This window comes from Phyllobates terribilis, unplaced genomic scaffold, assembly GCF_046119375.1.
Source record: "Phyllobates terribilis strain yellow unplaced genomic scaffold, ASM4611937v1 Scaffold_7__3_contigs__length_470593459, whole genome shotgun sequence".
Classification (NCBI taxonomy): Eukaryota; Metazoa; Chordata; class Amphibia; order Anura; family Dendrobatidae; genus Phyllobates; species Phyllobates terribilis.
In genome coordinates this window covers 210,444,833-210,463,180 of record NW_027362767.1, presented here as the reverse complement: position 1 = coordinate 210,463,180, position 18,348 = coordinate 210,444,833, and the positions used below count along the sequence as shown (strand labels likewise).

At 46.3% G+C, this 18,348-nt stretch overlaps 1 protein-coding gene across 3 annotated transcripts in view; it reads right to left on the bottom strand.

Annotated features, from left to right (window-relative positions):
* The window catches only part of ASTN2 (astrotactin 2), a 1,067,984-nt gene that overhangs the window by 280,439 nt on the left and 769,197 nt on the right, over window positions 1-18,348 (bottom strand). For all 3 annotated transcript variants that reach the window (XM_073639713.1, XM_073639714.1, XM_073639715.1), the window contains 2 exons: window positions 18,215-18,319; window positions 15,417-15,596 (listed from right to left, as the gene is read on the bottom strand). In XM_073639713.1, coding sequence (XP_073495814.1) covers window positions 15,417-15,596; window positions 18,215-18,319 — 285 coding nt within the window. The remainder of the gene's footprint in view (window positions 1-15,416; window positions 15,597-18,214; window positions 18,320-18,348) is intronic.

The following is an 18,348-nucleotide window of genomic DNA, read 5'->3' as shown; positions in this document are numbered from 1 at the left end:
CTATCAAGGGGGGGCTTTCACATTGCGTTTAATCACCTGTTCAGTACCCCACAAAACAAGATTCGGACATGTGCGCTGACAGCGCCATAGACTATAACGTGTGTTCTGCTGTGCATCATTGTCGGAAGTATACGCCTACTGGAGGTGGACACTCTGATGTAGTAGACTTTGTCTGAATGTCTGCCTCCACACTCCCAAAAATGATGCACGTAAGATGCCACGTTCGCTCTCCCTTGGCCCATTACAGGCTATGGCCCGTTGGGGTATACGCCCGAACCCTGTTTTGCGGGGGGTTCGGACATATACCTCGATGGGGTCACTGAACTGGTGACTAAACGCAATGTGAAAGAATCCTAAATAATGTCTAAAGTTCCCATACACGTTGGATGCCGAATGGTGGCACCTATGTAGCCCAACTCTCCCATACACAGGAGACTGGGCTCTGACCGGCGCTCCTGTGTTATCTATGAGCGAGCCGCTGCCGGACTCCTCTGTTGGCAGCTTTTCTCTTAGCGAACAAAAGGATAGACTCTTATCAGATACTTATCAATCTATTGTCAGGACACCCCATAAACAGTAGACTGTCGGCCGAATCCGCTGATATGTACAGGTTCGGCTGACATTAGTATAAAGTGTATGGGGGCATTAAGGTGATCTGACATCGGCTCATGCTGATGTAGACATCTCTTGTCAATGTGTTCTAGTAGACTATGTTCACACTTTTTTGCAGTTTTATTTCTGCAGGCAAAACCTGCTCTCTTGACAGTAGAGAAGCTGCGTACGAAAAGCAGGTTTTTATGCGTTTTGCTGTCTTTTTTGATATGTTTCTGCTGTGTCTTGGTGCATCTCACACGTGTCATTTGTGTACAATATATGTTTAATAAAGTTAGTTTTATTCACCAAAATCGCAGCAGAAAGCAGGATTGCGTTTTTTTAGGGTATGTGCCCACGATGCAAATTTGAAGCAGAATTTTCCTGAGCATTTCTCCATCTCCTTGACAGAAAAAAATGCATGCGGATTTTTCATGCGTATTTTCAGCGTTTTCACATGCGTTTTTTTCAACCGTTTTTCCAAGTGATTTTAGCATCACTTGGAAAAGGGCTGGACAAGTTGGTCACACAATATAAATCCATGCAACCGGCATGGATTTATATTGTGTGACCAACTTATGAGGAGATTTCTACTTCAAATGCTGCATCTAAAGTAAAAAAAAAAAAAAGAATTGAAAAGTAAAAAGAAATAAAAAAACATGCGGCAGTATACATGCGGACGTTATGCGGTTTAATGCAAGTCAATGGGCGCGATTTTTCCGCAATGATAATCCGCAGCGGAAATTTCCGCAGCATGTGCACAGATCATGCGGATTATCATTGGGAAACATCCCAGACCTATTACCAAGCGATTTTAATGCATTTCCGCGGCGGAAATGTCGCCGCAGAAACGCATTAAATCCACATCGTGGGCACACAGCCTTGCAGTGTTTTTGCACTTTCCCATTGCTTTCTATGGTAAAGAAAACGCAGCAAAAATGCTGAAAGAATTGACACGCTGCAGATTTTTAAAAAATCAGCAGTTTTCCAATTCAGTAAAAAAAAAGCAATCGTGTGCATAAAATTGTTGACATGTCAGAGCTTTTGCTGGTACTGTAAACCGCAACTTTTAATTTGGATAAAAAACGCGGCAAAAATGCAACGTGTGAACATAGCCTTAGAGAAAATAGACATTATGGATAGAGCACCCCAACACCCCCCACCCCACTTTGTAGACAGCTGATAACAAAGAGACCCTTGCTCTAGCAGATTCGGCTATCAATGTTGTCAACAGCCAACACTTTACCCAGGGTTGTATCTTCAGTAGTGTTCTATTGTTCTATTGTTCTGTTAACCCTTTCGCCGAGTATGCTCGGGCCGAGCACCGAGTATTTACAGCTGCTCGGTGATAAGGTTAAATCGCTCCCGTGTGCATGATTTGCAACTGTTTGACAGCTTTATTACATGGGAGGAATGTCTATTTCTTACACATTCCTCACATGTAATAAAGCTGTCAAACAGTCACAAATCATGCACACGGGAGCGATTCAACCATATCACCGAGCAGCAGTAACTACTCGGAGCTCGGCCCGAGCATACTCGGAACAGAACATACTCGCTCAACACTAATCTTCAGCGATCAGATGATTGCCACAGCTGCTCCAGCACCATTATGTGAGGCCACCAACTGGACTTGCAGGCCCGGAGAGACAAGGAATCATTTTAGGTTCTGCAGAATCTTTTCCCACAAATCTGTAAATTAATTAAATATTTGTTGCATGTACACATGGCTTTAAAATTCTGAGAACTATTCCCTTATAAGTCTTTTTATGACAAATGTAAGATGGGATAAAGGGAAACATTCCCCAAAAATATAATACAAGATGCAAGGTGTCTGATACTGATTGAAGAGGCTGTGTCTGATGGATGAGGGTCACAAGCAGTCCAACCACCAGTGAGCGGAGAAGTGGGGTTCATTTGCCTGTCCTCCATTTATTGCAAGAGGCGTTCCGAAAATAACCAAGCCTATACTCTTGGCTCTGTTCAGACCTCCTATAGCAATGAGATGAGAGCAGGCACATGAACCCCCCCACTGCTCCGCTCACCGGTGGTAGGACTCCGTGTGACCCAAAGTTGGGGTCCTCACATATCAGACATGGCCCTTTCAATCCCCACTGCCATTTCTCCGCTCACTGACAGCCAGAACAGGAACATGGAGGAGAACGTTCTGGAGATAAGTCCATGTCCCACCTCTTCTATCTCCAGCACTTATCAGACATCTATGGCATATCCCATGTCTCTAGTTGGAGAACCTATTTAAAGAGTAACCATGGTTTTAATAAGAGTGGTGTTCCCTGTTTGAGCTCCTTATCTATTACGGGAGTAGAGAGCAGCTGTAAAAAGTTTTTATAGATCTCGAGGCTCCATCCTGTTCATACGCTACATGTAGATGAATGCTAAAGAAGATATTCCTACTGCTCCTCTAAATTTTCATTTGGGGGGTGGAGGTGGTTTGTTGTCTTTTTTAAATACAGTTACAGAGATATAGGCCTTTTATTGTGTGCTAATTTTTATGGTTTTTAACTTCAAAATAAAATATACTCTTTATTAATGATTAAAAGGTAAAAAAAAAGGTAAAGGTACTGTAATTTAATTAAAAAGATAAAAAAACGAACATACCCCAAAAGAAAAATGGAAAAAAAAGTGGTAAATGGCCCCAGGGCCGCAATGTCTACTGCCTTGAATAGTAGGGTGAGTGTGTGGCACCCCAGGGGTCTGGTTGCCACAGTAATAGAAATATTATGTCTGAGAGCAAGTGGGAGGTTTCTCTGGTCAGGAGCCCTAAGCATGCAACACGGCCCACCCAGACCTGGGAGGGGAGGAATCTGCCCTTATAAACTGGGTCTGGGGCGGGATTAGGAAAGAGAGTCCCAGACAGAGACGCAGTCTGGTCTGGAGGACAGCAGACACAGGGAAAGCAAGAACTAGGAGCTCTGTAGGAGCAGGAGCGAGTGCCAGAGGCTGGAAGCTAGAAAGCTCGCCTTGGCTGAAGACACTAAACCCGGACACGGAGTCCGAGGCTGTGGGGACATCCAGGTCCAGCAGCAGAATCCAACCGGCAGGGGATTCCATGTCCTCTGGCCATAGAAGCCCGGAGGCACGGTCACAAGCAAGGGACCAGCACCGCCATCGTGAAGCGGAGGCTAACGGAAGGCCCCAAGTCACCGGCCATACGGGTGAGCACCACACGGTATACTCAGGGACGTGGGCTACTTCTACCCGCACACAGCAAGGTAGCCAGGAAAGAGTGCAGAGAGACGGGGAGGCCTACAACTCCACCTGGCCAGGGGGAGATCCTGCTAGCTCTCAGACTGACCAGGCCTCTACTGCTAGCCAGTACTCCCGGGAGGGTCTGCCTTATAACACCAGTAAAGACCCTGAACTGCACCACACGTCTCTGTGTTTCATCGCCGCACCAGCACCATCAGTACTGTTACGCTCACACCATCACTCCCATCATCCACACTAGCTGCCCTGAGGCAATACTTCTCCCGTGGGGAGTTATCCCATACTTGGCTGCGCATACAACATCAGCCTCAGCGGTCTGCAGCGCAGCGGCGGTCCCTGCTGACCGCAATCCACGGGTGGCGTAGTCGGACATTTGTCACATTACTAAGACTGCCACTGGTTTGACCGCCCTGGGCACGGACCGGGTCACAGTCACGGAGGACTACAACCCCCAGCGATCCGGCTCCGGGCATCCCCTGCACAGCACAGGCCCAGGGGGCGCGTCAACTTTGGCGTAGTCGGCAGGATTTCGTGCTCGCAACCACCGGGTACTGCGTGCCTGAAAAAAGACTTTTGTACTTACCTGTGGCGAAGTTTCCCGCCGTCTGGAGTCGTTTCCCGCCATCGGACGCCATCTTGGGTCGTTTCCCGCCATCTTCTGCCGTCTTCCCGCCATCGGACGCCATCTTCGGGACGCCGCACGGGAAGAAGAGGGGCGTGGACGCCGAAAGCACGCGAGATCCGAAGCTCCGCCCCACGCACTGACGCTGCGCAAGGTCCTGGAAGGGAGGAAGAGCGACGCTGACGTCATCGGAGCGCGACGCAAGGTCCTCAACCCCGACGATCGACTGCGGAGCCGTGGCCTACGGAAGAAGAGCATCGCCAGGTAGGCCACGGTCCACTAGGGGGGAAGGAGGATGTCGGACACCGAGGGGAGCTCCACCGCCACACCGGCCGCCAGCGCAACCGCTGCAGCGGTCATGCCATTCACCATGCCCTATATCCCGGGGGCGACCTGGCTACCCCAGTACTCAGGGGAGTCACATACCCTAAATGACTTTAGAGAAACACTGGACAGCCTCTTCCAGGTATACCCCCTCGTGGAAGAACAAAAAGTAAGCATCTTGGTGGCCCAGTTAATTGGGGCAGCCCAAAGGGAGGTAAAGTCCTGGCCATCTGGGAAGAAGAGGACTGTCAGAGAGATACTAGCCCGGCTGAAAGACACATTTGACACCCGCACCTCAGCCGAGATAAAACTCAGATTTTACGGGTGCAAACAGCGGGCACACGGAAGTATAAGAGACTATGCTCTAAACCTACAAGAGGCCCTGAGAGCCATTAAGCAGGCAGACCCTGACCGCGTGGGAAATGAAGACAAGCTGTTGACCGAACAATTTATTGAGGGTCTACTGTGCAATGCCCACCGAACCCAGCTGCGGGCAATGGCCTTACAGGACCCTGACCTGGACTTTGCACAGTACAAGGACAGAGCCATCCGGGTGCTGCGAGAACCGGCACCAGGTGGCGCTGTGACCCACAGGCGCCCTGCTATCACTTATCACCAGGACGCGGCGCCCTTGTCTGTAGGGCCTGTGGGAGCTGATGCGCAGGCTTTGAACAATGACCCGGCTACAGACCTGCACCATCAGGTCCAAGAGCTGACTAAGAGCGTTGCCGCGCTAACCAGAACAGTGCAGTCTTTGCAGGTCTCTTTTCCTGGAATGATCCAGCTGGCATCCGGACCGGAGGACGTCCCGTGGCGCCAACTGAGGAGGACCCCACCGGCCAGAGGAAAACCCAGCGACAGATACAACGAGGACGGACGACCCATCTGCCGCCGCTGCAATCAACCCGGACATATGGCAAGGTACTGTCATTTAAACGGGCACAACCTGGGGTAGAGGGCCAAACCCCAGGCATAAGATCATCAGGCCCATCGAACTGGCGTGACAAATACGTAGGGGGACGTCCGGTCTTGCCTGTGGTACTGGACGGCATTCCTATGAGTGCCCTACTGGACACCGGGTCACAGGTCACCACTATCCCGTACGTGCTCTTCAAGCAGTACTGGAATGACTCGGACATAACCCACTACCCAGATGACGACCTGAGCATTATCGCCAGCAATGGTCAGCCCGTGCCACAGATAGGATTTAAGGAAGTGACCATCAAGGTCGGTAAAGTTGAACTGCCGGCACAAGGACTGATCATTGTGGACATTGACCGTCGCGAGAGTCACCCAAAAATAACCCTAGGTACTAACGTAATTGAAAACTGTCTTGCAGAGGTGATTCTTATTTTGCAACAGGTTGCCAAGAACGCCAGTTCCAGCCAGCAGCGTGTCCTCCAAAAAGAGATCCGGGCACTGATGAAGCGGCAACAAGTGGAACTATCAGGTGGTGAGATAGGTAGCGTGAGAATGTGTGACCCGTTCCCTATTGCCATGCCCCCAAAAAGTGAGATGATGATTTGGTGCCGGGCAGCTATTGGTCTAAGAGTTAGAGACTACCAAGCAATGGTAGAACCCGTCTACTCAGACAGTAGGCCCACCATTTTGACAGCACGGGGGGTGGTCGATGTACGTCATGGGAGGGTGCCCGTCCGCATCATAAATATCGGGGAGAGAGAAGTATACCTGCCCCGGTATGCCACTCTAGCCAAATTGTTCACCATCAACCAGAACTCTGTACAGGCCGTGGAACCCTTGCCTCCATCTCAACCAGAGGAAGGTAACGGCTCTAAGAAACCAATGGAGGACTGGTGTCAGCAACTGCATTTGGGTACTGACTCCACTCCCTCACACCAAAAACAGGGAGTCTATCGGGTGGTTCAGGAGTACGAGAGAGTGTTTAGCAAACACCCGCTAGACTTTGGGCGAGTAAAGGGGGTAGAACATCACATCCCAACGGGAGACCATCCCATAAAGGAGAGATACCGACCCGTACCCCCTGCACACTATCAGCATGCCAAGGGGATGTTAAAGGACATGAAGGAGGCTGGGGTAATTAGGGACAGCTGTAGCCCCTGGGCAGCTCCACTAGTCTTAGTGAAAAAAGAAAGACAACACCATGAGACATTACTAAGACTGCCACTGGTTTGACCGCCCTGGGCACGGACCGGGTCACAGCCACGGAGGACTACAACCCCCAGTGATCCGGCTCCGGGTATCCCCTGCACAGCACGGGCCCAGGGGGCGCGTCAAGTGTTTAGGGTATATTGTTGTTCCCTCCTATTTTGCTGCCCTATGCAAAGTAGTGGACATTGATTGTGGCCCTAGGGCCATTTACCACTCATTTTTCTTTTGGACTATGTTTGTTGTTGTTTTTTTTAATTAATATTAATAAAGAGTGTATTTTATTTGGGGGTTGTTTGTTATGTTAGACACTTTTATTTCCTCCTGTCATATATGACCTATTTAGTCTTTTTATGGTTTTTACCAAAGGGGCGTAGATCACTGATTCTCTGGGGGCTTGTCCTTAGGCTATGCTGCATTACATTATTAACCTGCAAGCAACTCCCCCTTGGTAAAGATTTTCTATAAGCAACTCCCCCTTGGTAAAGACCTTCTATAAGCAACTCCCCCTTGATAGAGGACCTTCTATTAGAAACTCCCCCTTGGTAAAGACCTTCTATAAGCAACTCCCCCTTGGTAGCGGACCTTCTATAAGCCACTCCCCCTTGGTAAAGACCTTCAATAAGCAACTCCCCCTTGGTAGAGGACCTTCTATAAGTAACTCCCCCTTGTAAAGACCTTTTTTAAGCAATTAACCCTTGGTAGAGGACCTTCTATAAGCCACTCCCCCTTGGTAAAGACCTTCTATAAGCAACTCCCCCTTGATAGAGGACCTTCTATTAGCAACTCCCCCTTGGTAAAGACCTTCAATAAGCAATTCGCATTGACAGACGGCTTCGGGAGAGGTGCGGGATAACTCCACCCCCTGTGATGACTCCACCTCCTACAAGGTCCCCTCATATGGTGGTTCCCCTGGTCAGTCCAGAGGAGCCTATGCAATTAGGAGGGACATCATTTCGGGGGAGGGGACCGGTGGCACACCACAAGACTGGAAGGTGTTTATTCTGCGGGAGAAAGGGACATTTTATTGGGGGATGTCCATCCCGTCCTTTGCAGAGTAAAGAGTCGTCGGAAAACTTTTAATCCCAGGTTGTGTGGTGGACGGCAATCTGGGAGTAGGTATTTCGTCCCTAGGGTCATCTCAGTTTCTCGTACCGGCGGAGGTGGTGGTGGGTACGAGAACTGAGAAGATATCTGTTCTTTTAGATAGTGGGGCCGCGGCTAATCTGGTGGACGCTCGGTTTGCCTGGGTTCAAGGTATGCATTTGAGTGAGTTGGCTAAACCCATCCCCATATTCTCGATCGATGCCAGGCCCCTCGGTCAGGGAAGTTTTTTGCATGTTGTGCATAACGTAAAACTTCAAGTGGGGGCGATACATAAAGAACTGTTGTCTTGCTACGTGTTGGAGGGTCTTCCCACTCCTATAGTGTTGGGCCTTCCTTGGTTAACTAAGCATAACCCGGTTATTAATTGGCAATCCAGAGAGATAAGCCAATGGAGTAATTTCTGTAATAAAAACTGCATGACTACGGTCGTCAGTGCTGTCACTCCTAGGGTCTTACCTCCATTTTTGGTGGACTTTGAGGATATATTCTCGGAGAAAGGGTGTCAGGAACTACCTCCTCATCGCGAGTATGACTGTTCTGTAAAACTGCTCCCTGAGGCCAAGTTACCTAAATCTAGGTTGTATAACCTTTCTGGTCCTGAGAGGCAGGCCATGAAGGATTATATTTCTGAAAGTCTGGCTAAGGGGCATATTAGACCTTCATCTTCCCCGGTGGCCGCGGGGTTCTTCTTTGTGAAGAAGAAGGATGGAGGCCTACGCCCTTGCCTGGATTTCCGTGAACTTAATCAGATTACGGTCCGAGATCCGTACCCGCTCCCACTTATTCCCGATCTCTTTAATCAGATCGTGGGCGCCAAATGGTTCTCTAAGTTGGATCTCAGGGGGGCGTACAATCTGATTAGAATGAAGGAGGGGGATGAGTGGAAGACGGCGTTTAACACTCCGGAGGGGCATTATGAGAACCTTGTCATGCCATTCGGTCTGACTAATGCCCCGGCGGTGTTCCAACACTTTGTTAATGACATTTTTCGCCGCCTGGTTGGACAGTTTGTTGTCATATATCTGGATGATATCTTAATTTACTCGCCTGATCTGGTGTCTCATCAGGAGCATGTTAGGCAGGTGTTACAGATCTTGCGGGATAATAAACTGTATGCTAAATGGGAAAAGTGTGTGTTCGCCGTACAGGAACTCCAGTTTTTAGGTTTCCTGGTTTCAGCGTCTGGTTTTCGTATGGACCCTGGTAAAGTGCGGGCAGTTCTTGAGTGGGATCTGCCTGAGAATCTTAAGGCACTACAACGTTTCCTAGGGTTTGCTAATTATTACCGGAAGTTCATTCGTAATTTCTCGTCCATGGTTAAACCTCTCACTGACATGACAAAAAAGGGGACGGATTTTTCTAGGTGGTCTGACAAGGCTTGTCAAGCTTTCTCCTCCTTGAAAAAATGTTTTGCCTCGGCACCCATACTCATTCAACCTGATGCGTCACAGCCATTCATTGTAGAGGTAGACGCTTCCGAGGTAGGGGTGGGAGCAGTGTTGTCACAAGGTTCGTCCCCTGGTAAGTGGCATCCGTGCGCCTTTTTCTCTAAAAAATTGTCGTCCGCCGAGAGGAATTACGATGTCGGCAATAGGGAACTCTTGGCCATTAAGTTAGCTTTTGAGGAGTGGCGCCATTTTTTGGAGGGGGCAGTCCATCCGGTCACCGTCATCACCGATCACAAGAACCTGCTTTATCTGGAGTCCGCAAAACGTCTGAATCCCAGACAAGCCAGGTGGTCGTTGTTTTTTACCAGGTTTAATTTTGTCGTTACGTTTCGTCCTGGGTCAAAAAATGTGAAGGCGGATGCCTTATCTCGTAGTTTCCCTGGGGCCGGGAATACGGATGACCCGGTTCCTATCCTTCAAGAGGGGGTGGTGGTGTCGGCAGTATGCTCTGAGCTTGAGGAGGAGGTATTGGAGGCTCAGGGGGACGCCCCTGTTGGACCTCCAGGGAGACTGTTTGTTCCAGATCAGCTACGACAAAAGGTGATCGAGGCACACCATAACTCAGCTTTAGCAGGACACCCAGGGAGTAAAGCAACTGTGGATCTCCTCTCGCGTTGGTTTTGGTGGCCTAATTTACATAAGGAGGTGGTAACTTTTGTTGCGTCCTGTGGGGTTTGTGCGCGCTCTAAGACCCCACATACCCGTCCGTCTGGGGCCCTCTTACCTTTGAAGATCCCGGAGAGTCCTTGGACTCATCTGTCTATGGACTTTATTACGGACCTCCCGCCGTCTTTGGGTAAAACTGTCATTCTCGTTGTAGTGGACAGGTTCAGCAAGATGGCACATTTTATCGCTCTTCCTGCTCTTCCTAATGCTAAAACTCTTGCGCAGGTGTTCATTGGGGAGATTGTGAGGCTTCACGGGGTACCCTCCAATGTGGTGTCGGATCGGGGGTCTCAGTTTGTGTCCAAATTCTGGAAGGCATTTTGTACTCGGCGGGGGATGCATTTGTCGTTCTCTTCAGCTGTTCATCCCCAGACCAATGGTCAGACGGAACGTCTGAACCAGAGTTTGGAGACATATCTCCGGTGTTTTGTGTCAGAGAACCAGGAGGACTGGGCTTCTTTCTTACCTCTGGCGGAGTTTGCTCTTAATAATAGGCGGAGCGAGTCCACTGGTAAGTCCCCGTTTTTTGGGGCATATGGTTTTCACCCCCAGTTTTGTACTTTCAGTAGAGGGGGCTCTTCGGGGGTTCCTGAGGAGGAACGATTTTCGTCATCACTCGCTTCTGTATGGAGAGGGGTACTGAATAATCTGAGTACTATGGGGAACCGTTACAAACGTATGGCTGACAGGAGGAGAGTGTCTGGTCCGGACCTAAGTGTGAACGATCTGGTATGGTTGTCTACTAAGAATATAAAACTTAAGGTTCCTTCCTGGAAACTGGGTCCCAGGTTCATCGGGCCGTACAGGATCAGTTCTATAATTAATCCGGTGGCATTCCGTCTTGATCTCCCCCCTACGTTTAAAATTCATAACGTGTTCCACAGATCGTTGCTTAAGAGGTATGTGGCGCCGGTGATACCGTCACCTTTACCTCCCCCTCCAGTGGTGGTCAATGGTAACTTGGAGTTCCAGGTATCGAGGGTCATCGATTCACGCTTTAATCGCCGGTCCCTTCAGTACCTGGTTCATTGGAAAGGGTATGGTCCTGAGGAGAGGATGTGGGTTCCTGCGTCAGATATTAACGCAGACCGGTTAATTCGGGCCTTCCACATGACTCACCCGGATAAACCTGGCCCTGAGGGTCCGGAGGCCCCTCGTAGAAGGGGGGGTACTGTCATGGTTGTGTCGCCACGAAGATCGTCACGATTGCACAGCCTGACTTCTCGCAGCTGAGTTTTTGGTGCTTTGTACTTTTCGGCAGTGAGGGAGTTAACTCTCTCTCTCTGTGCTAGACAAGGTCCAGCCTCGCCCAGCTGCAATCAATTCTGCAGTAGTGAGATTCCTTCATATGTCTGCTGATCTGTTAGGGAAGTTGTCGGTGAAAGCATTTCATGCAGACTAACAGAGCGGATCGTGGTATTTGGAGTTTCAGAGCTAAGTGTATTTGGAGTGGTTTTTCCCTTCCTCGCTTTATCATTTATCTCCTTTCCCGTTGGTGTTCCCTCTGTTGTTGTTGTGTAGTTTTTGTATGCAAGGTGGTTTTGGTTTTACCCTTGTACTGTCTCGTTCGTCTAAGTACTGAGTGTTGGCATATTATTACCTGTCCCCTTTTGTTGTGATCGGGGTCTTTCTCAGGACTAGATTACTTAGGTGCAGGGATCCTCAGGAGGTAGGGGTTACGCTGGCGGCCTGGACCTCTGTACCTTTAACAGTACCTCCAGGTAGAAGGATTAGTCAGGGCCCCAGCTTAGGGTCAGCTTAGGCCCCCTACCTCCAGTACACAGAGACAGCGTAACAGAAACACGCTGATATGGGCCTCGCTGCTGGAATAAGAATATCTTGTCGCAGTAGATTTGAAGGTTCTTATAAAACGTCGAAACGCGTAGTGATGGTTAAAAACCTTCAAATCTACGGTGACTTGAGATTCTTGATCCAGAAGTGAAGACCACATCGACGCGTTTCGTCCTCCTCTGTCTATTTTCTCTGGTGGATTTTCATCCCTAGCCATAGGGCAGTGGCAGCTGGCAATACGTGTTTAGGAGTTGTGCCTCACAACCCAACCAGATGAGCACCACCATTTGTTTCTGTGTCCTCCTCGTTGGCTTTCGCCCTACGTTCTGTGCTCTTTTCTCTACACTTATTACCAAATTACCCTGAGGTTAAATAAGCCCTGGTTAAGGGACGTATTAAAACGTGGTTAAAATATGGTAAATAAATGTAAAAACTACACTAGTTTGTCTGTGTCATTACTATGATATTGAGTCTCTAGAAATTATATAGTACAGGGATTAGTCTGATATTAATACTGACTCATTGCTATCTCCTCTATGACTGCAGTTCATATATAGGTTAATTAGTCCGATATTTTGCTAGTACACACACAGATTTCCCTAGTGCTATCTAAAATATATATATACATAGCTTTCCCAACAACAAGTTTCGCCATGTCTGGCTTCCTCAGGGGGCTGGGGCTATAATACAGTAAAATATGGATTCACTGACCTTTTAAAGGCTTTTTTTTACACAGCTCCATTTTCAAATATTGTATAATTTTTTAACATGAAATTATAATAAACTTTTGTATGCCAATATACTTGCTTTTTCTCCTGTTTTATCACAAACATATATCAGTCTACTCCACTCTACCTGCCCTGTAAAATGGTCTACGTTTTCATGGTGAAAGGTTCCCTTTTTTAAGAGTTTGTCCAGGGTTGAGGTTCAAGTCTACAGTTATGTGAGTGCAGACTTGTGAATCCTCACAGCGTGCACAGTGCGCACTGTCAGGATTCTCCAGTGCTGGCGTTGGGAGCGGGTGGATACGTGACAGCAAATATGCCCATTGCACACATGCGGTCACATGCCAACTAGAAGTGCACGGCCTCACTCAATTCACTTGTCTAGTCGGAATGTGACTGGAAGTATGCAAATCACATACTTGCGGTCACATGAATGCCAACTCTCAGCACTGACATTGGAGAATCCCGCTATCGTGCACTGTGCACACTGTAAAGATTCACAAGTCCGCAGTTACATAGAGTAACTGCAGACTTGAGCCTCAAGCCAGGACAGCCCTTTTAGTTATGTATTTGCTGCACCGATTGACAGAGGGGGAGGCTGTAATGACAAGGTGGAAACAAATCTCTAAAATTATTTTGGCCACTAGCATCACTTATTTTTTTTACAGATTGGCAGAAGTCCAGCTCTCTAGGGACTCCACCAATCCCTAGAATGGAGGGTTTAATCACTAGCAATTCCATGGTAGGAGAGGTTGGAAGGTTACACTACCACTCTATACAACTCTATAGAAAGTGCAGAACAAAACTAGTATTAGTCTAGAGTAAGAGGGATTTATGCAGGATCCGGAATATAAAGTCCTATCCTTAGGACAGGCGATCAATATTAGATTGGTGGGTGACTGGTCGTCAGCATCAGGTCCGGCTCCAGGTTTTGGTGGGCCCCGGGCGAAAGAGTCTCAGTGGGCCCCTTTAACACATACCACGATTCATGAAGCATAGATACTGCAGAGAAATATACACTACAGACCAAAAGTTTGGACACACCTTCTCATTTAAAGATTTTTCTGTATTTTCATGACTTTCATGTGGAATTATATACTTAACAAAAAAGTGTGAAACAACTGAAAATATGTCTTATATTCTAGGTTCTTCAAAGTAGCCACCTTTTGCTTTGATGACTGCTTTGCACACTCTTGGCATTCTCTTGATGAGCTTCAAGAGGTAGTCACCGGAAATGGTCTTCCAACAATCTTGAAGGAGTTCCCAGAGATGCTTAGCACTTGTTGGCCCTTTTGCCTTCACTTTGCGGTCCAGCTCACTCCAAACCATCTCGATTGGGTTTAGGTCTCGTGACTGTGCAGGCCAGGTCATCTGGCGTAGCACCCCATCACTCTCCTTCTTGGTCAAATAGCCCTTACACAGCCTGGAGGTGTGTTTGGGGTCATTGTCCTGTTGAAAAATAAATGATGATCCAACTAAACGCAAACCGGATGGAATAGAATGCCGCTGCAAGATGCTGTGGTAGCCATGCTGATTCAATATGCCTTCAGTTTTGAATAAATCCCCAACAGTGTCACCAGCAAAGCACCCCCACACCATCACACCTCCTCCTCCATGCTTCACGGTGGGAACCAGGCATGTAGAGTCCATCCGTTCACCTTTGCTGCGTCGCACAAAGACACGGTGGTTGGAACCAAAAATCACAAATTTGGACTCATCAGACCAAAGCACAGATTTCCACTGATCTAATGTCCATTCCTTGTGTTCTTTAGCCCAAACAAGTCTCTTCTGCTTGTTGCCTGTCCTTAGCAGTGGTTTCCTAGCAGCTATTTTACCATGAAGGCCTGTTGCACAAAGTCTCCTCTTAACAGTTGTTGTAGAGATGTGTCTGCTGCTAGAACTCTGTGTGGCATTGACCTGGTCTCTAATCTGAGCTGCTGTTAACCTGCGATTTCTGAGGCTGGTGACTCGGATAAACTTATCCTCAGAAGCAGAGGTGACTCTTGGTCTTCCTTTCCTGGGGCAGTCCTCATGTGAGCCAGTTTCTTTGTAGCGCTTGATGGTTTTTGCAACTGCACTTGGGGACACATTCAAAGTTTGCCCAATTTTTCGCACTGACTGACCTTAATTTCTTAAAGTAATGATGGACACTCGTTTTTCTTTACTTAGCTGCTTTTTTCTTGCTATAAGACAATTTCTAACAGTCTATTCAGTAGGACTATCAGCTGTGTATCCACCAGACTTCTGCACAACACAACTGATGGTCCCAACCCCATTTATAAGGCAAGAAATCCCACTTATTAAACCTGACAGGGCACACCTGTGAAGTGAAAACCATTTCCGGTGACTACCTCTTGAAGCTCATAAAGAGAATGCGAAGAGTGTGCAAAGCAGTCATCAAAGCAAAAGGTGGCTACTTTGAAGAACCTAGAATATAAGACATATTTTCAATTGTTTCACACTTTTTTGTTAACTATATAATTCCACATGTGTTAATTCATAGTTTTGATGCCTTCAGTGTGAATGTACAATTTTCGTAGTCATGAAAATACAGAAAAATCTTTAAATGAGAAGATGTGTCCAAACTTTTGGTCTGTACTATATATATATATATATATATATATATATATATATATATATATATATATATATATATATATATATATATATATATAATTTTTTTTTCTATTTGATGGTCCATTTTCTTATGCACAGCAGTGTGCACACTTGATCGGACTCATGGAGTTACTCCTTCATTATATTTTAAAATATATTTCTTTATCTTACCTTTCTGATACTGAAGCCACAGTTGCTGTTGAACTTTCTTGCTGGGGAACCGGATGGTGCAGGTGAGTTCTGAACCATAGAGCGCCTCTGAAATATAATGGGAGCCGTATATCTGCAGTATACTTTGTAACTCTTCCCGGCTACTGTGGGGACTTATCATCTTCAGCACATTGGCAAATCCTGTAACACAAATTTGTGAAATGATTTTTCCCCAGCATTTTATATGCAGCCCAAAGTTAAACTTCATAATGAATCTTCCTAAGTCAGTCAAACCACATTAAAATAAGGTATCACAATATCACATTGTAATATATGTAGAAAATAGACCAAGTTTATATCACATTTTTCACCAGATTCCACTGTACAAACCATATACATTTATTACATACTGTAGATTTCTTAGACCCGATGTGTCTGGTATATTTACTTTGAAAATTTATGTCAGAATGGCTGTATAATCCTGATGTTAAGATGAGTATTTTATACTCCTGTAATGGTCAGACACATAAAATGAGCATTTTGATATTAAGCAGGAAAACTTGAGCTATTACTATACAGCAATAAAAACATGGATTTTGAAAGTATGTAAATTACTTTCATCAGGTCTATCTAATAATTTTTGTGGATCTCCATTAAGGAGGACTTGTCACTTGCTCAAAAAAATTAAGGTAACTGCATTGTAAAAATCCCTGAGTTCTCCTGATTCTACTATTCTTTTCCGTTTTGTGCTGCATCGCTCTATTGCAGAGATATTCACATTTGTTTATTTTGGAGCGTAGTATGTGAAATCTCTGCCTGCAGCCCAACTGAGTGTTTCTTCAGAGTCTTCTCTGGGGGTGTGCACTTTCACCTCTCTCCCAAGTTCTGCCAATCACAGCTCCACAACTTATCAAACATACTATCAGTCTTAGATGCAACTGAGCTGTGATTGGCAGAGAGAGGGGTGAACGTGCACATCCCTAGAGAAGACTCTGAAGAAATGCCTAGTTGGATTGCAAATCAGAGATTTCACCTAGTGCGCTCAAGAAAAAACAAATGTGAATATCTCTGCAATGGAGCGACGCAGCACAAAACGGAAAAGAGCGGCAGAATCAGGGGAGCTCAGGGATTCATCTCAATTTTTATTAGCAAGTGACAGGTCCCTTGTAAAGGAAAACTTCAACTCAACATGTATGGTATGCTGTGCCTTGTGCAAGGCTTGGGGGAGGTCAAAGAATGTCACACAGAGAAGTTTGTTACTGAGCACTTAGGCATAGCATAGTATATCTGTTTTGCCTTGAGTGCTTTTTTTAACATTTCTTCCATGCCATCGCCTTCATCCAGTACATATAAGAATAACCCCTCAATTATTCCAAATACACCATGGCAACCATTAAGGGGCCTTCAATTACATGGCTCTGCTTTTACAGCTCCTGTTCCAACAACCACAATCTTAAAAGAAAAAAAGCTAATAACCTGCATATATGGGGTTAATCTGCATATTAATTACACTGTGAATCTGTGCGGTGTCCGCTCTTACAGCCCCACTGCCGGGAGGAGATGAACTTTATTTCTCCCAGTATTGCTCAAGTCTTAGTCATGGGGCGGCACCGGCGCAGGTTCAATCACTGCTCTGTGCATAGAGAGCGGCAGCTGTAACCGCACCCCCAGCACTGACTGACAGCCAGCCCCAATGATGACCTGCTGTCAGTCAGTGCCTGGGGCGCAGTTACAGGCTCTGTATCTAGAGCGGTGACTGAAGCCGCACCGGCGCCGCCCTCATTACTGAAACGCGAACGCTGCCTGGAGGAATAAAGGTAATTTCCCCCCGGCAGTGGGGTCTAAGTACCGGCATCATGCAGGTTCAGAAGGTTACTAACCTGCAGATTAACCCCATATCTGTAGGTTAATAGCATTTTTTCACGTGACAGGTTCCTGTTAAACACCCCCTTCGATTAGGTCAGGTACCGCAATCAAGAGCTGGGAAAACCCTGTGAAGTCAAACCCTAAAAGACCTCGAAAGTTCCCCAGTAGGCCTACAAAAATCAGCCTGTATTATAGCAACATGGATTATTAGTAGGGTTGAGCGAGTATGTTCTGTCTGAGTATGCTCGAGCGAGCTCCGAGTATTTACAGCTGCTCGGTGATGAGGTTAAATCGCTCCCGTGTGAATGATTTGCGACTGTTTGACAGCTTTATTACATGTGAGGAATGTCTATTTCTTACACATTCCTCTCATGTAATAAAGCTGTCAAACAGTTGCAAATCATGCACACGGGAGCGATTCAACCATATCACCGAGCAGCTGTAAATACTCGGAGCTCGGCCCGAGCATACTCGGCGAAAGGGTTAACAGAACATACTAGCTCAACACTAATTATTAGGTGTAAGCATGCAGTATGGTAAAAGTTTACCATAAATAAGTTAATCCGTAATCCCTTATTGGTATTAAAAAAAAAATAGAAAAGTAATAATTAAAAAGTCTCCAAAAGATTTCCAAAAAAGTAACTATATAGTATAAAACACTTGTACTTACATTACATGAAAATAGAAATCTTATTATATATCCATAAGGACTTGAAGAATTTATTTCTCAGGTTACATAGCGTGAAATGTAAATGGTTTACAAAATAAAAGACAAAAATATAATGCCAAAAATTGCTGTATTCCAAAAAATATATATATTGCACAAAATTATACATTTAATATAAATAACATGCAAAAATATATATAAATTACACAGTAATACTTTTTATAGTTTTTAAGTTCTTTTCAGTAAAAAGTTTGAGGGAAAAAATAATCAAATGAAAAGAGCTGACCTGTGGACAATGAAATTGAGTTGAGCTTGACTTTATAAAGGTTGCTGCGCACTCTCCATTGCTGCACCACAGGATATCCCATTGCTTCATTATATCTCACTTCACCTAATGATAGTAAGTAGGAGTGTCAGAAC